We start from the raw sequence: 24,519 nt of genomic DNA on the forward strand, positions 1-24,519 counted from the left end.
CTGAATAGCCACGGGCTCATGAGTTCTGGAGAAAGATTCAGGGTCAGGATTTTTGTTCCAGCTAGAGATTTATGACAGAGGAGATAATGAATAAAAAATTTTCACTGCAATTTTCTTCTCAAACAATGGTTGTTATGCACCAACACTGATCTAAGTGAGTCTTACAGATACTATTTTAGAGGAAGAAAAAGACAACTAATAATAGTACGCGTAACAAAGTGAGAGGAAATATATGATCATATAATTTAAATGGACCCAGAAATACTTTTTTTTTGCTCCATCACACTGCTGTAAGATAAAACTAAACTTTTCCATAAGAGAGAAAAAATAATAGATGATATTTCTAATGAAATCACGAGGGCATAGATTGTGTGAAACAAAGCTACCTCATTTCTTGCTTTCTGTAAAAGCCTTAAGCATCCCAATTGTGTCTCCCAATCCTTACCTCTTCTACACTAAAAATTCCAATCCCTTGCATGGTTTTTGTAGGTTTCTAAATCTCTTGTCATGCTCACTGCTGTTCCCTGAACCATATTCAGCTTGTCTGCCTGCTCCAGTATGCAGTGCCCAAAAATAAAGCAAAGTATTCCTGATGAAGCTTCACCAGTGTAACTTGGGAAGAAGTAATAATCTGATCTTACACACTTCACCTCTGCTAATATCACTCGGGTGACCCTTTTTTCCAAACAGACATAGTGTGTTGATGATTCACTTAGTTTGCCTTTGAACCTGTCACCTTTCACATTTTTCTTCAAAGTAAATGGAAAGCCACTTTGTATTTTTGTCTTTGGTTCCTTCTTCCTCTAGCATAATATATCTTATTGGCACCTATTTTACTGATTTGCACCATTACTTCAATTTTCCAACATAATTTTTAATTCTGATCATGTCCTACAAACAGCCTTCAAACTCCTGGTGTCACGCACGCATTTTATAAATACAACTACATCATCCAGCTCATTAACGGAAATAGTGAATAGAAGTGACAGAGAACTGACCTCAGGGACCTCACTTGCAATATCTCCCTGGTATGATAACTAAACTTAGATAACTCTTTTTTGAATGCAGCTTTTCTTTTTTAATTAGTTATGCATCAAATCCTTGTGATAGTTGACCATATTTCCCCCCACTTTGGTAATAAAAAACATCATATGAAACAGTATCAAAAATCTTACTGAAATCAAAAGTCATGTCATGCACTCCTATTCACTTAGACCAGTTTTCCTGCCAAATAAGTGAGTTGATTCGAATATCCAACATCAGTATTTTTCTTAGAAAGATTTTTCCCCAGAATGGTCTTTAAATAAGCATAGAATTTCTTTGGGAAAAACTGTCAACATTTTCAATATTTCCGATGACAAACCTATTCTTTTCAAAATTTGTAAAATCACTGCTGGTATTTTTTAGTAAATAGTGATAAAATATAGCTAATGATTTAGGTCTTTGAGTATTTAGACACAAGTTTCAGATTAAAGTTAACTAATCTGATTTCAGTTGAAACTCACAAAACCAGCTGTAAATTAAACTTAGCAAAGTGGAAACAAATAATCATTTCAACATCTTTTGATAGAGTGTTTCCTTGATTTTCAGACAGCACTAAGAACCCAGACCACAGCTTTTAATTTAATTTTCCAAAGCATTTCCAAATGATTTTCTTCCTAGAGCAGATACTTTAGCACCTTAGAACAGAAGAAGCAAAAGCTACTTCTACTCACACCTTTTTAGTCAAAAAAAGTTGTAATGATAGTGGCAAATCAGCAGCCAACCTGCCTACACAAAAAAGCCAACCTTCAAAAGGGCCGATGTAAAACAAGGCAGCTATATCAATATTTACACAGATTTTTCCAGGAGTGAGTAAGTTCTCTGAGCTACAGGAGGCACAAGTGTCTGAAGAAGTGAGTCACACTGGGGATGGACGGCAGGGTGTCCGTCAGAGAGATAAGCAGCACCGGATGCCCGGGCAGCTGGCACACTGCCACCCAACCCATTTCTCCATTTCAGCTGGAGTTTTACACAGGAGGCAGGAGGCCAGCAGGGAACTGAGGGCGGCTGGGAGGGAGAATGGGAGCAGCACCACAAATTGCATGTCCTTCCAGGAGTCCTTAATCCCATGTGACATGTGCCACTGCTTACAAATCTGCGGAGAGCCAGGCCTGTTTTCCACACTGCTGCACTGTGCAGAGAGGCTGCCAGTGCCCTGCTCGAGCACTTCTCTGTTGGTATTGCACAGGTTCAAATGGCAGCAAATTCTCTTTTCCTCTCTCTGGCTGAGCTCTTATTCAATTTACAGGATTCAATCTGACCCTGGGAGACGTATTCATGACAAAAAACTCCAATTCACACCAGAACTCTGCAAGTGAGGTTAACCAGCATTCAGCTACTGTTGCAGGCGCAAACACATGCATCTTCAATTTGGAAGCTGCGCTGGTCCATTGCTGAGTCCTAAGAAGGCAAGTATCTAAATTTAGCTAATTCTAGCTCTAGGAAAATATGGCAATGCTCTTGAAAAACATACCAACGGTTCAAATTAACTAGGAAAAGATTTCTTCAATTATACAAATTTCCAATATGATTTACCACACATTCAAAACAAAAAAAAAAAAGGAACAAAACCACTAAAAAAAAAAAAAAAAACTAAAACATTCACAGATGTAACAGCACTGATCTTAGTGTGGGAAACTGGTGGAGTTCAAACGACTCAATGAATCAACTACAAAAAGACCAAATCTTGACAGTGTTTGACCAATGTCAGCCCCAGTGTGCTGAACTAGTTACTCTTTCCTCTCCTTGCAAAACGTGTCCTTAGAACAAGCAACCTGAGCTAAATATTAGGTTTCTCACCTTTGGTGGCAGGCCTTGTATGTACATTTAGGCTGGAAGATATTTGAGTGTTATAGCTTTCTTCTCCTAGTTATCATGGCTCAGGAGAAATCCTTGTTTATAGTGTTGGTAATGCCTGGTAATGGCTGTCAGCATTACTTGTTCTATATCGCCTTCTGTTTCACTGGCATGAAAAAACAATCATTGTTAAAAATATTAACTCTCCTGATGAAGCACACTGAATCCAGCTGTTGCTAGATGATAGCACAATCCATCAGGAAATTGTATCTTAGACCATGTCTACACAGGTCTCTTCCTCCGAGACAAAACCTGACCAACAATCAGAACCTCAGAATTATCCAACAATTTTTTTCCTTGTGAATTCAGGCTACTCAGGGATCTAACTGGAGGCAGCCAAGTCTCTCACTCTTGTCCCACAAACCTGATATCAAAAACACTGCCTCAAGTAAGTCTCAGCAAGAGCCAGGTGCCCAGGTTCCCAAACATGACTTGAAAATCCATACTACTGTGTTGACAAAGAGTACAAAGGGCAAAATGCCAGAGACACTGAACTCAAAGAGCTGCCATTGAGGGCTTTTTCTGCTTTCAGAGAAAATCTAACCCTGACTGAACGAACAGCAAGGAAAGACAACTTGCAGCTACCACTTCAACCGAGTGTGAGGCAAAAGTGCTGCCTAGAGCTTTCACCCTCCTTCCCAGTGCTGGCTCGGTGACTGGCACTCATCCCTGGGAGGCAGGAAGCCTGAGCCCTGGCCCTGCTCAGTACCAGCCCTGTGGAGGGTGCCCTGGGTGCCCTGCTCTGAGGAGTGAGGGTGCCTTTGCTTACCCTAAGGGCAGCCCACCTCCTCATCCAAGCCTTTGGATACAGGCAACAAATGTATCCGACATCCCCTTTGGGGTCTAAACTGGGAATCCTGATTCCGGGATGTTTCCCATGGAGAGCAGGACCTGCAATGTCCAATGAAACAGTATCCTTGGGAAGCACTCCAGTGCAGGGCCATGTGTTGCTCCACACCTTCTGCATGCCTGCGCACCCCCACAGTGCATCACCAAGGAAAGCCACCCTGGGATGTCCATGGCTCTGTAGCTCTGTCTCAGTTAACGGAAGAGCCACTTTCAGTCACCCTCCATTGCAACCTGGACTTGCTCAGCTCTGCTCATGCTGTTGCTTAAGGAAGAGGGATGTCAGGAGTGCTTGGCCACACTGCAGAGCACGTTTACTGCCCCTTCTGCCCTTTCCCTGATGTCACTTTTTTATTATGACATTATACTAAACAACAATGGGGATTAACCAACCCCGTATAAGCTTATTATAGGCTTATGCAGCCTGCTGAAGCTTGGGTTTGGATGGCATTTATTTTAATGAACCTCAGGCTGACGTCACTATTACACCCATGACTGTGTATCCCCATCAAGCTCTAAAATGAATGCAGAACATAACATGAAGTTGCTTTATACAATGTCTATACAAAAGTGTCAAAATCCTGATGACATACACTGAAATAAAAGTGGGCTGATGATGCAATGGCAAAATAAAAACGTTGAGGTGAAGCTAAAGGAATAATTATGGCCCATAAAAAACCAGCACTGCCAAGTGAGTAACACTTGGTGATGATAACTACTTGCATGTACTCTGCACGACTCACCTGCAGCAATGGATATACAAAGGCTTAACTTGTGCACTTTTAAACATGCAGTGCAAGCAAGGGAGCAAACCAGCCTGTTCTACTTACCAAAAATTTGGGGGGGAGAAAGAGGATTTTATTCAAATTATACAGTTGTGCAGTGCTGAATTAGCTATGTTTAGCTGTGGATTAATAGCAGGATGTTCAGCATTGAAAATAACATCCAGGAAAAAATGAAATTCAGTATTTATTTTACCTGAGAACTGAGGCAATGAAATTAGGATAAGAAGCTGAATGCAAGGAAAACCTGTTCTAGTCACTTCTGTAAGAACTAGAGACAATAAAAAACTGATTTTTGAGACGTCTGTAATAATTCTCTTTGCAACTCACAGAAAATTTCATTGGAACTCTTTCACTATTATTTAACAAAACCAAGACTCTTAAACATGGGCAGAAAAACAAATATGGACTGACCAAGAAGAAAGTTAAACCAGCACTGAGTGTCTTTGCTCCTCTTATTAACTTCATCACCAAAAGACATGGCTAGGCCTGCGCTGACTCAGAAAATGTGTGAAAAGAGGTCCCTCAGTCAAACATGTCCACAGAACTTCATTAACTCTCCTTCTGATCCCAGAACAGTAGGATCTAAGCCAATATATTCTGCAACAATTTCCTTCCCAGCTAGTGCAGGCAGAAGTACTGAGTCTTCCATGTACACTCCAGGATGCTGGTGAATGTGAGTCTGGTGAAAAATTTCTACATAACAGAAAAATAATGGTAACACTGGGCTACCTTTTCTTCTTTTTCCTTTAATACCTGCATTTTATGTGACTACAGAGTTTTCAAACAGCTATATCATAACAGTCTGTCGCAAGCGTATTGGGTGTTTCAGTTTGCCAGACCTGTCATAATAAATTAATTACAGGATGTTGCAGAAGTGGCTGAGTTCCAGCAGCATCTTGCACAGTTTAATATAGACCTATTTCCCCATTTCGATGTATTTGTGGTTAGATAAATCCTCAGAAAATTTACAGCTGCTACACACTAGTTTATTATACTCTCTGCCTTTGCAGGCAATATAAATGCAACAAAAATTTGAAGTCTGCTCAGAGCATAGATTTTACTGATATTGCTTTACCAGTGTGGAAACATTTTTTCCGCTAAAAGTGGCATCTGCAGTTTCTACTGATTGTTTGCATTTGAGCATTACACAGGACTTGTAAACTTGCTTGTCACAGTCAAACACTGTGAAAATTCATTTGGCTTGACAAAGTCCTCACAAACAATCAGGTGGACGAAGTTTTGTATGAAATGCAGAGTTAACATCTTCATCTATGACTGCAAGAGAGAAAATGGTTTCCCAGCCTTTAAAGTTAGAATACACTAATTGCAGCCTTGATGTTGTGGCTCAAAGCCCGTTCCTTGCTGATTTTGCTGGAGCTTTGAGTATAGGGGTCCATCTACTCCAAGCAGCTTGGGAGGACTGGGACTCTACATAAACATCCCAGTGCTGGTAAACAAACCCTTCTGAAGGGGAGGGCAGCAAGCAACCTGCACACAAAACATGAACAAAAGACAAAACTCTTTTCAAAACCACTGTGAGCAGAACATATGTACACATAAGAAAGGCATCCTATGACATTAAATGTTTGAAAGAGCAGCTTGATTCTTGAAGTTCCAATCTCTGCTGCAGCTGTTTTGCACCAGATGAAGAGGCTGGAGAGGACTGAATCAAGGCAGAGGTGCCTAAGACAACAACTATTAAGGTGCATCCTGAAAACCTGTACCAGAAATCAGGGAACTAAAGCTTCATCTCTCCTAACAGCTCTGCAAGTCATAGACTATGTGGAACTCTGTAGGCTGTAGCTCAGAGTTAGAACACCAGAGAGCTAAGAGTTACTGGAGAGACACAGAATGTTGTTCATGGATCCTGAAAGTTCATCCAGAAAGTTTCTGTAAATGGCACAAATGTTTTAAAAAGTGAAGTGGTTAATATCTGAATTTCTAAAGTCTAAAAAACATGACTGAAGCAACCAAAGCTCTGTTATAACACACCTACATACTATCTTCTGTTCCTTCTTCTTAAGTTCCAATTTCTAATTGCCACATTTTTGCAAGTCTCCCCCAAGCAGCAGCTTTTTTCTCAAGTTGCTTATTTCCCTCTCTCAGACCTCCTCTTGTTTCTATTCCCTACATGCAGAAGTTTTGTTCCTAAAGCATGTATGCTAAATTCCAAGCAATAACCCGCCTTGACTGAACTAACACAGTATATTTTTACAGGTGCAGGTGTACTTAAAGTAAGTTAATTTGTTTGCAATATTCAGTATGAACACTGGACAGAATGCTAAGGGAAAAACCCTGGAGTACCAATCTTTACATGAATCTTCCTGGCTTCCCTCCACTAGTCAGAAAATATTTCTATCCCCTCCCAATTTCCACATCCATAAAATAGGTTGCACTGCATACATACTAATTTCATACATGCTGGAAAAGGATCATTAAAAATCCCCGTCACTCTTTGTGTTTACCAAACAAGTGTTTTTGCTCTAGTCTGTTCCCGCCTTAAACAAAGTATTTCCTATTCACCTGAGTAATTAGAGCAGAAGGATGTAGTGAATGAAGTGCCTCATTATCAAGTTTGCATCCATGGTCCCTGCAGAATGACTACCATGCCGGCTATTTTTCATAGCTGTCTGCTTTTGCTTGTAATGGGCCATTGTTAACCCTAAATGATCCTGACATTCAATTCTCTGTCAGACAATTGCGTCCAGCCGGCAGATTTAGTTCACTAGTCAACAGAGACTTTCGGTTGTCATGCTCCTCTGTGTTCTCATTAGCCCTTGTTTGACTGTGATCCATCCCCTACTGCCTTCTGAATTAAGTGATGCCACAAATACACTTATTATGTTTTATGATGTCTGTTCCTCAAATTATTTTAAGGAAAAAACTAAATGCAATTTGATGGCGATTGGGAAACACAGGAAAAACACAGCCGCATATTTTCTTCTGTGTTACTGACTTACACACAGCTCTCGATATCTCTGCCCTATCATAAAAACATAATAGCAACTCTATGGTGCAACCACACACACAGAACCTACAAACACCAGAACAATGAAAGATCCACGATGCTGCTATTTCCAGGCAGCTATAAATATCTAATATTCACACTTTTTAAAGCAACATTTTATCTAGTTTGTTGCAGCAATGAATTCGTGTCACCCTCTAAGGAAGTTTCACAGAGACTTTCATAACTCTTGCATTTTAATTCACACATCATGGCTCAGGGAGCAATTCTGCAGGACACCGTAATGCTTCATCCAATAAAAAATGAAAAACTTCAGTAGGCAATCTGAACCCTTCTGGAATTTTTTTCATCCACTGAAATGTAAGTCCTCTAAGTACTTATGCAATATTCTGCAAATGTACATGATATTCACTGCAAAGTGATTTTAGAAAATATGTAGATTGCAGTAACACAGAAATAAGAAGCATTATATAAAGCTTTTAAATTAAAAACTTCCTTTTAAACCATTTAAGCATTTAAAACTTTTACCCTTTCTTTGTAAATTTAAAATCCCAACAGCAATGTCTGAAGAATAAAAACTCTACTAATACCAAAAAGCAGTTCTTCTAAAAATGAATGTATCAACTGTATTTTTGAACAAAAGGTTAAAACTGTCTTTGCCATTGTGCCGCGCTCATAATTTGTTGAAGAGATTTTAGGGTGAAGGTTCTAATTTTAATACTGAAGGATCATAAACCTTTCTAAATTTCAGATATTTCTGTTCCTTTTCTGTGAAATGAATGCAGAAAACTAGCACCACAGTGACACTGTATAAAGGAAGAGAAGTCTCTAACCAACCATGTGGTAGGGAAGAAAAAAAATTATAGAAGCAAAACAAAAGCTACTGCAATTACAAGAAAACATTATGAAAAGTTTATTTTCAACTCCTGCATTTTCATGTTTGGCTCTTATCTGATTCCTTCTGCTTAATTGTTATTTGGAACTGTGCCTTGGAAGACACTACTGCTGCCTCTCCTCTCAATTTGGAAAGTGTGGCAAAGCAGCTCTATTCAGCTTCAGAGCAGTGAACATAATTGGAGCCCTAGTTCGCAAGCATGAAAGGAGGTGCTGTGCCTTTGATTAGAACTACCATCTCTCCGTGGTGTTTATCTGAAGTGTTATTTCTGTCTTCAGTGTCGACAATGGCAAATTAACATTTTCCAATGCTTTCCAATGAGCTCCCAGATCTTGGCTACTGCTCAGCTCTCCCTGATGTGGAGCCTGATGTCACGCTCTGCCCTTGTTTTAAACGTGACCCAGGACATTTTACGAAATCTAAGATGTTGAGATTTTTCCCCATTATAAAATCTCTAAATGCCACATGTCACGCAGGATGATGAGCTGGAACACACTGCAGGGACATAAGAGGTGGGGAGCCTGGACAGACTCAGGCAGCCCCAGGACTGAGGTAATTTTACACCACCTCTGACTGGGGAAAGAGACATTACTAAGTTTCCAGCACACACATGCAAGCCCCATTTAGGCATGGCTCCATGCACACGCTCTAGGCACAGCACAGTTAGGACTGCTGGCAAATAACAACTACCAGTGGGGAAAAAAGAGAGGATTTGCTGCTGTGCTTTACTTGAATAGAAAAAAGTTTACAGATTTTTCTGGCTTCAAAACATGTGCAAGGAAGATATTACAATATACAGCAACTAGTCCTCTGCATCTGGGTGCATTTCACACATCAGTGCCCAGCATTGTTATTTTCACTTCTTTTTTTAATGGAATCAAGTGCCCTGTCTACTAAATAAGGGCTTTCTAATTTTATGTTATTTATTGCTTCAGAGGGGGAGGAGAAAGAATTTCCTAGCAGAGTAAAAATAAACTGGACATCATCAGCCAAAAAAATACCAACACTAACTGATAGAAAGTGTTTTGTTTAATATAAAACATAAATTATTTAACACCGTAGATAATTACTGAAGTAATTAGTAAAAGTTCACAAAATAATACTAAAGTTAAAAAACAGAGTAATGATGCTTACAAGTGAATAAGGACTACAAATAAAACAAACAGCATAGTTGAATATTAAATATTTCATTCAGACAAAAGAAAGTATATTTGGCAAGACTGCTGCCAAAACAGCTAGGAACTCTGACAAAACTGCAATGAATCTTTACTATGTGCAGCACACCTCAGCTGAAAAATACAACTGCCTGGAATTTGCAACACTAATTTATTTTGATAAGAACAAGTAGTCCTACTGAAGACAGTACAGTTGCATAGGTAGTTACTCCACAACTCCCTTCAAAGCTGCAAAATGCAGTCCCAACACATATCTGATGTCAGGAAAATATTTTTTGAAAGCTTGTGTTTTCAGGTACACCTTGATGTCAGCACTTCTTTGGTATTTTAACATTCTGAACACTCTTCTATTTAACTTACAGCACACTTTAAAATGTTAGTTTAATAACTTATGTAGTGGTTGGGCATGTTTTGCTTTAGATCACACTTTTTCACTTGATTCTTTGCTTGTAATGGATTGATCAACAGCCTACATAAATGCCTAAGTGATAGTTTAATTAGATACCAAATTAGGAAACATTGTATTTGACAGTTTCAGTTCTTTTCCAGTCCAGTGCTGAGCTGAACCTTCAAGTTCTATTTATTTCAAGGAAGCCAGGGCAAAAGTCATGCAAAACAGGTTTGCACTATTGATAAGTCACAACTGGTACCATTTTGCATATTTAAGTATTTTAATTTATTTGTTTGTTGTTAATCCTAGAAGAGAGACCATAATTGCAGCCTTCAACCCGCTTAATGAACATCGCCCCAGTATTCAGAAATAAATTATGCCTCTGCGTCATGGCGTTCAAGCTCAAAGGCAATATTTGTCCTTCCATTTGTGCTTAAGTTTGAGCCTCTCACTGCCTTTTTCTTCTTCTTCTTCAATTCCACCCCACGGGATGTAGGTTCGTTTTCAACACCATTAGTTGCAACTGATGACAGAGGAGTATCGACGCTCATTAAGTTGTGCTGATTTTCTCTCTCATTCCTTTGTATCCTTTTCTTCTTTTTCTTTGTACCTCTAGAGGAAAGTGGATATAAAAAGAGTAAAAGAAACACAAAGTTAGCCCAAATTTAGAGCTTTTTCCACCTACAGCTGATGTGTTAGAGCAATTGTCTGCCTGTCCTCTTGAGCACAATGCTGAAACAACTACAAAAACTACTGTTCCACAGCAGAACAAAGACAGAAAAACCGTGAAGACAAAATATGAGACCACTCCACTAGTCTACTTTTTATCATAGCATTGCTTTGAAAAGAACTGCTCATGATCTTAAAAATCAGATTGTCTTGATCAACACACAACAGATGTAATTAAAAAATACAAATTACTAGTCTCCTCCTCTCATAAAAGCAATTGCACTTGTCTTTTTTCACTTTACTAAGCTCAGACACCAAAATACTTACAATTAAGGAGAGACTCCTGGTTTATTTATGCAACAAGAATAAGACATGCAGTCAAAGTGCCTAAGATTAGTTTTTCCATTTTAATATACCTGAACAGAGTCAGAAATCACTTTAATGTCTATTTATGCTTATCAGCCTTCATACAGTGCCAAAAGGATCAGTCAAGCTCCTGTGCTCCAGTTGATGCCTCTAACTGGTCTTGCACATGATGGCAGGGATTATGCAGATGTTACCCCACTTCTACCATGAATTCCCACTCTTGGCAGAAGTTGTAACTTTATTTAACTATAAATACGAAACAATACTTCGACTCTAACCTTTCAAAGGAAGGCACTGCCTTTGCTCAAAATTTGTATTGCACCTAGCACAAAAGGGTCTTGGCTTATGATCTGAACTGTTGGATGCTGCTGAAACACATAAGCAAATGGAAGAATCGAGACTGAAGAATGTAATGTGTGTCTTTTCCACAGAAATGGTGTTACAAGTGCTGCACTGTCCTAATGTAATCAGATTTTATAGATGAAAATGTTTACACATCAGCCTTGCTTATGAACTGATGGAAGTTCTGAACTGATGAAGTTCCAACTGTAGTTGGAACTTTTTTTAGTGCTAAATTGTATACTTATAAATATGTGGATTGCTGCAGCTCTAGTACTGAAACATCCTAAAGAAAAGGTTTGGGAGTCTAAGAACCTCTGTCTTAGGATTCCTAGAACAATTTGAGGAGTACTGCTGCGTGAGGAAACTAGGGTACAGAGTCATAATTATTCAGTGTTGTAAGTACCAATGCACCAAACCCAGGGTTCAGCTGGGTCTCGTGCAAATCTATGCAGAACACTACCTAGTGCAGCTCAAGAAAACCATACAATGGGAACACACCTAAGGACATATTGGCTGTGCTGACAAGTAGCACCAACCATTACTATTTGAAGGGTAAGGTTACTATGCTACTTCCAATATAAAGCTACTCTGAGAAGCAGTTTTCATCTTTTTATTATTTGAACAACAGATGTGACGATGTATCAAAACTTAGATTAAAATCACTTAGCATAATTTCTCTATTTCTTCTAGAGTCTGCAGAAGACACATCAACTGCTTGGCAAAGATAAAAGTCCACTGGCATTTTGTATAGAATTTGTTTTCCTATTGCAAAAGCATATTTTTCACCCAGAAATTCTCAAAAAATAGACATTTCATAATTGTCATTCATGTTCTTTCACAGCAGGTATTGTGGCTGTAGTGAACAATACTGTTCTAATAAGCAAACCACTAATCATTCATTTGGCTCAGCAAGTTGTGCAGGCATTAAAATTTCACTTCTCCATACTGAAAGTGTGTACTTGGCAACTACTTGATTCTTAGGAGTCATGCAGTAAATAAATTTCGTTTAATATATGTCAATGTGACATGACTATTAAGTGTATTTTCACAGAAAACAGGAAAACAACAGCATGTTTTAGGTGGAGCAATTATTTAAGTACAGATTGGACTGGATCTCATGTCACGTTGATATTGCTGTTAGATGCTGAAATAAAAACCTTTTCCAGTTAAGATGGCAACACTTGCATGTATGTAAATTTTTAAGGATATTTCAAGACATTGACTGCAGTGAGCAAGAAAACTAGAGTCCTGGCAGGTCATGTTTTTGGTAACAGTAAAGCGAGAGTTTTCATGAAGAATAGGCAGCTCTGTTTCTGAGATGTTTTATTATCTGATGTGTGCTGTATAAATACCTATACCTACAGAAATATTGATAGTTCTTCACACTAGTGGCATCAGCAATGTCAGAGGATTCTTTTCTAGCTCTCAAAATAAGGCAACAGCTTGGAGTCTTTTCTGGAAAAAACGTGGTTCATGTGGTCACTGCTGTGAAGTGCTACGACATGGAGCATGCATGATTTCAGATTGGAATCTCCATGATGCTCCTGCTCCCTACAGTTCAGGATGAGGGAGCACATTCCAGTGATTCGAGCATGTAGGTGTCTTCTCTCACCTTTCTGAAATGTAACTGAAGTGATTATTGGGCTCTAGTCCTTCAGTGTGACATCTTCTCAGGATAGCCCAAGTGTCACCAGAAGACACAAGGAAAAATGACGCACCACAGCTTTGGTCATGATGAAGAGACTAATTTATTTTTTCTGACTCCAATCATTTATAGTTCTCAAAAGGTGCCAGTGGATTGGAAGGTGAATGTGCCACCTCTCCAACGACACTGGACAAACTACCAGTCTATCAAATTTCTCTGCCTCTATGAAAGAATGCAAAACAATAGGTTGTTTACAGAAAGTTGCATGAGAAAGTTCTCTACAAGAATGTAAATTCAGAAGGCTTTAGAAAATCTTAAGAAATCAGGGTGATACCCAATTTTCAATTAAAATGAAAATCTATATTTGCAATGACTCAAAATTCTTGAATTTTCTTAAATCATTTGTGATTCCACATTTTAAATCTGTGGTCCCACATTTTTCAGTGGATGCCCTAGAAGGTCACTCAAAGTAATTGTTTCCTGAAGACCTACCAATGGAGTTGAGTTATCCCAAATTTTTGATACTGACTTCTAACAGACTGTGTCAACCGTCACAGTAACTGTGCTTTTAAGGCATTTCCTTCCTTAAAGTATATACTACTAGAATAGTTGTGTCCAAAATTCAACACTGAATTCTGTCAATGTGTAGTTGTACAGCCCACTCCTCATCATGCTTGAGGGTTAAACTTTCCACTCACAGTTTATTTTCAAATCTAGATACAGCTGGAGATACAAAATTCAGATTTAAAGGCAGGTTCAAATGAGGTATGTCTCTGCATCTACAGCATAATGTAGATTATTTATATGAGGAGGGAACCAGTCTGGCAAATGATCAGTGAAATAACTTTGCTTAGGTGACAGATACAATGGCAAACGTGGGAAGTATTTTCAGATATCAATTTCTGAAGCAAAAATGGTTGCAAAAGCTAAAGATACTGTGGAAGCTCCCATTCAAAATGCTGAGATCTTATCTGCTTACAGCTTTCACACAACAGAGGGCTACAGTTTTTAAGAAATGCAAGTGTCATTACCAAAGGTGCTGCTGGCATCTTTTTAGAATGTGAAAACCTTTTGGAATTTACATTAATTAACTTTTGAAGGTGCAAAAGTATCTTTCAGTCTGCAGCAATAAATCCTAATACATAGCTAAGGGATGCCAGTGAGCAACCACATATCCCTGAATTTTGATTGCCATGTACATTACAGTCCTTGCTCTTCTGGGGACATGAATATGCATTTGAACTGTTATTTCCTTCACATTTTCGGTGTGAAGCACCCTCCCACTGATCACTCTAAAGCTAACTTCTTGTTTTGCTTGAAAAAAAATCAACCCTTCCAACATTTCTCACAGTTTTCAAACAACAGTTGTAGGAATAACACTGCAAATTGTTTTAAACATTTCTTGCTTACTGTGTTGCAGGTGAGTCACTATCTGTGTCATGTTTGGAGATAAATTTCAGGTCCCCTGACTTACTGGTGACTGCTGACATCTGTAAAAGAGACAATAAAAGCAGGAAGGTAAAAAGACAACAGACAACAGAGCCAACACATGTGCATAGAAAACCCACCAGCTTCCTGAATAAGGAGAGAATATACCTCGTTTGAAAAAGAATGTCTATCAGCCATAAAATGTTAACTCCTATGTGGTTACAAACAAGGAAACAGTGCCCTGCTAAAAAAAAAAAAAGCAAAAAAAAAAGCTACTTGCAAGTAAAATACAGTTTTCAGGTATGTGTAGAAACAAGAGGTTGCGAATCTGCTTGAAGACAGCTTAAAACACACACAGTTTAAAAAGAATTGTTATTTGTGCTTCTGTAAGTACAAAAGCAGAATGCTATAAAGCCTTCTTATTGCATAGTTTTCACAAGAAAAACCTGTCTTTTTTAAGCCTGCAAGTTTCATTCAAAAGCAGTTCAAATCACTCCAGGTTACTTTGTAGTTCCAGGCTAAAAAGATCCCCCAAATCTGGAAAAGTAGGTTCTCTCACTTCCAAAGTAATTAGAGGGTCTCTATACCACTTGCTCCCTCTACAAACAAACCTAATTCTTAAAGGTCTCAAACTTAATGAAAGAATTCCCATAAGGAAATGTGAATGCCCTTCCTGAGTCTTCAGGGACAGGTTATTTTATCAGTTAAATATTATTTTTCTGCTGACTTAGAATAAACAGGATCAAGCTCCCATTGACTTACTGAATTCACACATTTACACTGTGCACAACAACCATGTTCAAACATTAGTCATTAGAATTAGTCTGCTGTAAAAACACAGATTGCTGGATTAGTTTAGACAAAAGTCAGCCCATTAGAATACAATAATGTAGCATTGGCAGGGCTGGGAAGAAAAATCATCTACTTCACACACAAAATCTTTGTTAATACAGTAATAAACTTGAGACTAAGTCAATGGTAAAAGTAAACACAAAAGAAGGAAATACAATACCACTGATATGAAAAATACAAGGGAGTGTTGTAAAGGGAATGACTCCAAGTAATTAATACTTCCTTCAGCATTTATAACCTTGTGGTTCCTTGCCATACACAACCATGAATTCATTCTGCTTACAGTCGAAACAAAATATATTTTAGAAAATCCTGTGTGAATGGTGTTGAATCATTTTACCCACATTTTTGAGTATATATTACAAAATCTTCTCGCTATACTAATACGATAATCAAATATGAACCATTCCAAAGAACAGTAGAGTAGAATTCCCTAATGCGCTGCTAAAGAAGACTGATCTCTTATAAAAAACAGACTAATACTTTTTAATACTTTCAGACACCTAAACACAGAAAATTATCCTTGTTTTACAGTTAGAAGCTTAAAGTATCCACTAAAGTAAGCTACTTAACTGAAAAATCTTATGATCTTTTTTAAAAAGAACATATCACATAGCCTTTTATATATTAAAACACAGGTTTTTAGTATGAGTACCAAGGAAAGAGCAGCATACAGTTGGAGACATTCAAATAGCTGTTCATCTCACATGGCAACTCATGAGAATTCCTAGGTCTGTGGAAACAGACTCCCAACACTCCATAGTGCTGTTTATGACAGCTTTCTTATTTCATTCCTACAAACTTTCAAGCATGTAACAAAGGAGGAACTAGATACCAGATCTTTATGAATCAGATCTCGCTGTCACTACCTCCTTTTGTCTGTCCTGCACACCTTTGTGTCCCTCTCAGCCTACTCCTTGACCTTCTTTTCCCATCCTAGTGATGTAAAAAGTAGCAGTACTGAAGAAATGAGGGGATCAGTGGAAGATGCAAGGAGGCAGTGCAGGAGCTGGTGAAACAAGGGGATGAAGCATCAGGAGGAAGAAGTGGAGCCTGGGAAAACATGCCGGAGATCTTTGGCAAAGGAGGTGTGGCAACACACACTGGGAACTCACTAAGGACATGTCAATGTAAGGAGCAAGCCAGGGAAGGCTGGAATATGGAGGAGTTGAGGAGGCTGTTGATCTCATCTTTGTCCATTTCTAAACCTCTCAACCACTTGTTATCATGGGCAGATCTCCCAGGAAGCTCCAAACAGCTCTGCACTATCATCACTGCCTCTGTACTAAGGTGCAGTAGAACTGGCGCTGGAACAGGCATGGTGTGAGCCATGACATTCTCCAGATCTCATCGTTAATATCGCATTATTAGGGCAGTCTTTGCTTTAAAGAAAAATACCCTAAGGTTTCAGATACTTCTGAGTATTTCTCTATTCACAAGAACAAATACTGAACACAGTACAAAAATGAGCTCATTTGTACAGTGCCACTAAAGGTGTTCAATTTTGTTGCCATCTGCTAATTCTCCCCCTCTTTGAGAGATATAGCCCACCAGAAGAAGAGAACATTAGTTCATGTCAACTGTAGAAGCTTGGATTTTCTAAAGGTTTTTTTTTCCTTATGATCATAGAAATGAAAATTGTAATAAAGTACATATTTTCCTTTTCTAAAGGGCTTGCTTGCTTTATAGCTCTTTCATTTCATACTTAGCATTCTCTCTTGCTACCACATAAGGAGCAACCAAAGCAATATAAATAAAGTCAAAATACACAAAAGCATATAAAGTTCCTGATCCCTGCTATAGAATCCACAGCAGTAAATCAAGCACTAAACCCGTGCACTAAGCCTCTGCAACTTGTGGGAGCAATCAGGTATTTCAGAACACACTTTCTAAAAGAGCCTGAAGCAGAGGGCATCTAAAGGAAATACTAAGGACATAGTCCCATCCCAAATCTACATTTTTGGTGGTACTTTCCTCTAGGCTGCGCAGAGTCATCCCCTAAGACTGGTCTGCAGAGATTCTCTGGCAGACTAGGAGGTAGATGAACAGAATAGAGTAGTGCAGGAAATCTATTCAGATAATTCAAGCCACGACAGTAAATGAGTTTGCTCTGTAGGCTAAAGAGGAACTCTCCTATAAAAGCTGTTTCTACAGAACTTCATCTAATTAAAAACTCATTGGATCACAGATGGCAAGAATTAACATGTCTCTGTGCCTTTTCATGTTTGTCTTTAGGACACTACACTCAGTACTAAGTCTGTATCTTGTTTTTTTATTATGCAGTCCATGGAGAAAAGATTCACAGCCACATATTCAACTGCCCAAAACTATGCCAATGCCTGCTGTCAAAACTGTTCTAACAAGTCAAGTTCAGGAGAAATGTGACACCACACCTCACTCATCATTTTCTTCCCTGCTATTCTGCACCTATCCACACATTTCCCTATTAAATGAACAACTGGCAGAATTTGCCAGCAGAATTACATATATTTATTTTGCCATGACCTTCCTATTTAAAATGCAATTAACTTAAAATTGCTTTTCCCCCTCTTTAGTGTTTTTAAAGAACAAGCCTATGGTAAATCAGACTGACCATATTCTGGCCCTTATATCTAAAAGTATTAGCTTAGATGTGAGAATCTAGAAGAACCATGGCTCTGTATACAAGACAGACATTGCAATGAATTTCTCTCTTTTGCATAAAAGGAAAAATCTGTTGGGTGAAAACTGTAGTCATGGCTTAACACCAGCAAATACTGCATCTCAGAAATCAAATCCACTACGTGAGTTTTTGAGGGATAACAAAAGGAGGAGGAGAAGGAAGAGTGGAGACAAGATACTTCAGATTGAAGCAGTATGGTTTAGAACACCTGTTTTCAGTCTTAACAATTTGGCCTCTGGGAATTTATACGGGATCACAGCTTTGAATTAAGATTTGCATTTAAAAGTTCAATTCTCTTCAGAAAGAGGCCATGAGGACCCAAGGAGAAAAATGGGGAAGGGAGAGGTTAGCTTGCTCCTGAGATAATACACATCTTAAGACATATTAACAGCATTTTTGGTTCTGCTTGACCAACTCAGTGGCTCAGCCTGATTCTTCCTATCTTTAAACAGACTGGTCACCTACAGTAAACACCTATGCAGGAAATGTCACCTTTTCTTTTTTCCCTCAACAGGTATTAATTTGCTTATAAACCAGATACCTTCTCTTTCAATGACTCAAGTAATACTATAGACACAGGTGTAAATATTTCTTGAGACAGATCACATAGCTACCAGCTTACAAATAAAGTAGCACCACACACACTTAAGAAAGAGTAATTCAACCTGCACATGCAGCTGACACGCTGGAGGGAAGGGATGCCATCCAGAGGGACCTTGAGAAACTTGAGTGCTGCGTCTATGCAAACCTCGTGAAGTTCAACAAAGCGAAGTACAAAGCCCTATACCTGGGTTGTGGCAATCCCAGACACACTTACAGCTGGGCAGAAAAGTGGAAAAGTGGCAGCCTTATGGAGAAGGATTTGGGGGTGATGGCTGATGACAAACTCAACATGAGCCCGCCATGTGTGCTCACAGCCCAGAAGGCCAAACAAATCCTGGGCTGTATCCAAAGGAGTGTGGCCAGCAGGTCATAGGAGGTGATTCAGCCCCTCTACCCTGTTCTTGTGAGACCCCACCTACAGTGCCATGCCCAGTTCTGGACATGGAACTGTTGGAGCAAGTCTAGAGGAGGGTCGCGAAGTTAATTAGAGGACTGGAGCACCATCCCTACGAAGGCAGGCTGAGAAAATTTGGGCTGTTCAGCCTGGAGAAGAGAAGGTTGTGTGGAGATCTCATAACCTTTCAGTATCTGAAGAGAGCCTACAGAGAAGCTGTAGAGGGACTTCTTTTTTTGTGTCCTGACTTCAGCCAGGACAGGGTTAAATTTTGTGCAATAGCTGGGAGGGGCACACCTCACATCATTGCCAGGATTGGGGGGAAAAGGACTCTGTTGGAGAAGGATGGTCCTTCCAGTCTGAAACCTGGTGGAGAGAAGCCATCTGGCACTAATTTATTGTAGCAGGCTCCACAGAGAGCATCTTTGGATGTGAATCACTCTATCTTTTGTACATTTTTGTTATTAACATTGCTGATGTTACTGTTCATTGTCTTATCTCATTGCTGCTTACAGTAAATTCTTCTTATCACAACCCACGATCTTCACCTTTTGTGCCTCCAATTCTCAACTTCATTCTGGCACAGTGGAGAAGGGGGAGGAAGTGGGAGCAAGAGAGTGGTGTGTGGATTGGGAGAGCCTTGGTGGGGGCACTGAACTGGGAAGTACCATTCCCAGAACAGCCTGCAGTGACAGGACAAGGAATAATGGGTACAAATTGAGAGAGAGGAAATTTAGGTTACATTTTAGGAAGAAATTTTTTACTGGGAGGGTGGAAATAGACTGAAACAGGTTGCCCAAGAAAGTTGTGGATGCCCCAACCCTGTGAGTGTTCAAAGCCAGGTCAGATAAAGCCTTGAGCAACTTGGTTTAGTGGGAGGTGTCCCTGCCTATGACACAGGGGGTTGGGACTAGATGATCTTTAAGGTCCATTCCAACCCCTTCACATTCTATCTTAAACACTACAAACTGCATTTTAAAGGAAAAACAGAGTACTGAGAAATAGGAAACTAAAGAACTCAAAAGCTAAAATATGTTAATATTGGGTAAAGATTAAGAAAAATGGCCTATTCCTCCTAGATGGTGCCATACTAGCATTTCCTTCAGATGAAAGATTTCTTAAAGAATAATCAAAGTAATTACTACTTCAAAGGTAGGATTTATAAAGAAATATCTATTTTATAATGCTATTAAAAAATATATGTGGAAGACTACACAGTAGCTTTGCAGACTGATTCTAGAAGAGCATGTCAATACCTTCAGAAAGAGAGATTTGTAATCATATTAGCTAGAAATGAAGAACAGAATTATGAACTTCACTACAATACATTCTAATTCAATTGAAAATCACTTTTTTCTGCTATCTCCCTGAACCTTGAAAATGAACAGACTTCATGATGTGTCAAAAGTCTTCAGCTCTATTCACTGCAACTTTCATTGTATTAATTCCTAAGTATTTCCCTCATTGGCATAATCACATCTTCCTATTTCCCCCTCCTCTTCCTAAAAGATAATCAGTCTCTGAAGTGTTCCTCAGTAACCTGAAGAAAGGTAACATTAATGCAGAAAATAGAAACAGTACACACTATAAAATAGAAGTTTTGATGAAACTAACAGAAAAATTTCCAGCTATTGTTTTTGAAATATGGAACAAGCTTTCCATGCTTTTTAAATTTTGAGATTCAATAAATAAATTTTAAGTTAACAAAATCACCCACATGTAAACAGCTCAAGCTCAGGGGAAAAGCATCAATTACTTGGCAGGTTAGCTTCAGACACACTGGGCTAAGTATTCACAAAGTCTGACAAGGACTTCCTCTAGGGGAAGAAGAGTGAGACCATGAATTATTTATGTGAACAGTAATAATCTCTAACTTTGTTTAAATATACATGGAATCAAGTTTTGATGACCTTTGGGTAGATTATTCAAATTGTGCAATAATAATGTGGTTCTTGCCAGTAAGCCTTTTCTTTTTTTCTATTTACATCTTGACATCATTTTCCAAAGATAAATATACCAGAAAGAATACTTTCTTACACTTTCAATGGAAGTTTAAAATTTACTGTTTTGTCTATTACTAATTCCTACTATTCTCATGTAACATAGCATTGCATATATAATATTCAGAATCCAGTTACATGTATTTCATGTAGTGACTGGCAGGCTATTGAATTATAAAACATGTTCATGAGATCTTATAGCCAGCAGAAAATTTCTGGGGGAAAAAAAAAATGACACACTCTTGACTTTGAAATGTTTCTGATTGGCCAAAATTTTGCAAAACCCACACTATGGTTTCTAATAGAACCCTATCTGAATTCCTATCCTTTCCACCTTGATCTTAAGGAACCTGAAAACAACACATTAACTGGAGCAGCCAGCTGTTAAGTCCATCTCTATTTCTTGGAATTCTTCCTCAGTGCAGCGAGAACTTCACTCCATGAAATTTCAATTGGCAGTTTACATGCATGTTGTAATTAAAGATGATTATGACCTAATTTTGTGGCTCAGGAGTTAAGTAACTCCTAAGGCAGGAAAACAAGGTTTGCATAAAATTGTTGTTATGAATGCAAAACTGATGGTAGAAAGTATTTTGAAAGAAAGTTCTTTGAACTAAACCTTTTTTATAAATTATTTGCAAAGCTTAATATTGGATCTTAAGTATTACACCCTCTTCTAATGTTAATAATTCCACTTTATTCACTCATAAAGCTCTGACGATTACCTAGATATGTGTGTGTAATATCTGAAGTTGGAAAACTATTCTTAGTTAGACTATCTGGTATTCTCAGTAATTAAAACCATAGTCATAGTCAACATTTTAAGTGCCTTCTTTAGTCTTGAACAGTACCAAAATCTCACAAGTAATTGCTAGGATGATCTTCACAGTAACTGTTTTGCAGTCTTAACAGTGCTAAACATTTGAGTAATCCTCAAAAAAACCCAGAAAGAACAACAGATACAGCAGACCTAGGTATAACTAAGTATTTGGGAAACCATTCTTGTGTCCAAAAAAGCAAACAACTAAAATATTAATTTGTATTTTCCTGCTTGTGTCAACAACTTAAGCAACAACCTAATTACTCAATATTACTCAATAAAGATTTTTGGATTTAAAAAAATCAATGTTTTTCCGCAAAAAAAAAAAAAACAAAAAAAAAAAACCCACCAAAACAAAACAACAAAAAAACCAACAAAAAAAACCAAACCAAAACAAAACAAAACAAAAAAAAACCAACAAAAAAAAACAACACAAAGAAAACACAGGGTTTTACTAAGTTTTTCTTATCTCCCATATGAAGGAAATTGGCAGTTCCCTTCATCAGGTCTTATACTGAAAAAAAGTGAAAGGAATAGAAGAAAAGTTGCTGTGTCACTGCTGCAAGACAGGAAACGCCATAACCGATGAGCCCCCTCAGTGGTCATCTTAGCAGTTTTGTCTCAGAAGTCTCTGGTATTGCCTAAAGTCAAAGCCCTGTACAACCTTCATTCATTTGGGCAAACAGCAGAATGACAAGCTGTTTCTTCAATGCAGAACTCTGCAGCTTTTGTAAACCTATTACATTTCAAGGTATCATAAGTCTTACAGAGATTCGATTCATCATCTGGTTAAACTCACTACCTTCTTGATGGTTTATATGGCGCTAATGTGACATGAAATTAAAAAAAAATCTGCCAAATCGTGTTTCCTAGTCATTCCAATGGTTTTGAAATCACAGCCATTATCTCAGCCTAAAAAGTGTTATTAAAGCAATTAATCCCTAAGCACACACATTTAAGAGTGTCTTGAGTAGTTAAGTTCACCAGGGTAACTAAGCATGGCATAAACAAAAATTTCCTTCTACCAATAGCAGATGTGTTCCATTCCAGCTTAATGCTCCCTGATCTTGTTTAACAGCAGAAGGAAAGAAAAGCAAAAGAAAGAAGTGTGCATTGACTTCACATCAGGTACTACTTTGTATGCTCTCTCCACTGCTCATTCTTTGCTAGTTTAATCTCATATGTATATCCCCTTATATAATTTTTCCAGGACATGTTTCACAATCTCCCTCTAGACTCTGTATGATTTTGTACCCTCGGCTGCTCTGCAAGATGAAAAGCAACATATTTGCTTAGTTTTGGACTGATACTCTAAACTTGATTCATTATGTCTTTCTTGTAGACTACGTAGACTACTACAAAATTCCAACTAATTATTAAATATGCAGTAAATTTAACTCAAGGTACAAGCAGAATTCAATTTAAGAGCATTTTAATTAAATAATATTAAAACTCAGTGTTACTAAAACAAATATGACCAGTAATAAAAAAACTAGTGTTAAAAAAATATGGCAGCCATAGACACTTGAGAAATTCTAAGCAATCAAAACTAATGAAATGTGGCTTCTCACAAAGCTAATAACAAATATGGGTTGCAAATGTTAGTAACAGTAGTTGGTGTACATAAAAGTATTGTGATACAGTAAATTGACTAAATTCCTACCAGATTAAAACAGAAAAAAAATATATGGATAACAATGAACATATCTAATAAAAATAGGTATAACAGTGCTTCTCTCTCTTCTAATACAGGTATGAGTGAAACTGGGTGATTTCAGAAACATCCTCTGGGATACCCTCCTTGCCTCTAGCCATGTAGACAATATATTAAAGAAATCTCCAGTAACATATTTTTCCTATATTTATTCCAGTCTGCCTTAACAGAAGTATCTGTAAGTAGTATTTCCTGGACAATGGTTTGCCTAGGAATTTCTCAGCTACAAAGACATAAAGGATAGTTCAGATTAATTGCTACTACTCCGTGTAGTGATTAATTCCATTTTTCAAGTATAGTTAGGAACAAAACACTTAGTAATTCTATTTATATACTTTGCTTCAAGAAGACAGCCGGCTTCAACAAGATTGCCAGGTGAGTAATCTGTGCTCAATACTTTATTAAATGCTACCGCTTTATATTCACCTACTAAAAACAGAAGCTGCACCAAAAAGGCCAATTGAAACAGCCTTAAGTGTTTTAACCTTCAACAATGCAATGTCTTTTCCAGCCTAAGTAATTCTATGATTGTATACACTATGGAGCAAAGATTAGATGACTCATTTGAGAAGTCCCCAAAAGCTGTAACTAAGTAACACAGAACATGCTTAGAGTCTTACAAATCAGACACAGAATATTAGATTCAATGTTAGTAAAGCACATGAAAAAGTCAAATAATTTGAAAGAAATCTGAACAACACTTTTAAAGTAGTTGTGCTAGTACCATTTCAGTAAATGAAAATGAACAGTTGTGGAAAGTACACTTATTAAGGATACAAACATTTTGAAATAAAAATTTCTTAAATTCTAACAGTTGTTGAAGTAATTTTAAGTACTTTTTTTCCTAGAAGATATCCCATGTTTTAAGACAACCATCAGTCTTATTTAACAGAAGGGAAGCATAAGCATGCAAAATTTCTAATCCCCTGAAGAACTGAGAGTCAACTGGCCTGCTTTGCATATAGTGGAATCTTTAAAATTCAGGGGAAAAAAACCCCAATCCATAAAATCAAATGTCTATTTTTTTTTCCTGGACTAAAAAGTGGGTCCTGTTTCTTTTTCTTCTGTA

At 38.0% G+C, this 24,519-nt stretch overlaps 1 protein-coding gene across 3 annotated transcripts in view; it reads right to left on the bottom strand.

The window, feature by feature from the left end:
- Positions 1–9,400: 9,400 nt before the first annotated feature.
- AHI1 (Abelson helper integration site 1) overlaps positions 9,401–24,519 on the bottom strand; it is an 85,765-nt gene continuing 70,646 nt past the window's right edge. For 2 of the 3 annotated variants that reach the window (XM_068184545.1, XM_068184544.1), the window contains exons 24-25: positions 14,388–14,467; positions 9,401–10,567 (exon numbers count right to left, since the gene is read on the bottom strand). In XM_068184545.1, the coding sequence (XP_068040646.1) occupies positions 10,330–10,567; positions 14,388–14,467 (318 nt within the window). In that variant the 3' untranslated portion in view covers positions 9,401–10,329. The remainder of the gene's footprint in view (positions 10,568–14,387; positions 14,468–24,519) is intronic. The other variant, XR_010997262.1, reaches the window with a different exon arrangement.

Source organism: Anomalospiza imberbis, chromosome 3, assembly GCF_031753505.1.
Source record: "Anomalospiza imberbis isolate Cuckoo-Finch-1a 21T00152 chromosome 3, ASM3175350v1, whole genome shotgun sequence".
Taxonomy (NCBI): Eukaryota; Metazoa; Chordata; class Aves; order Passeriformes; family Viduidae; genus Anomalospiza; species Anomalospiza imberbis.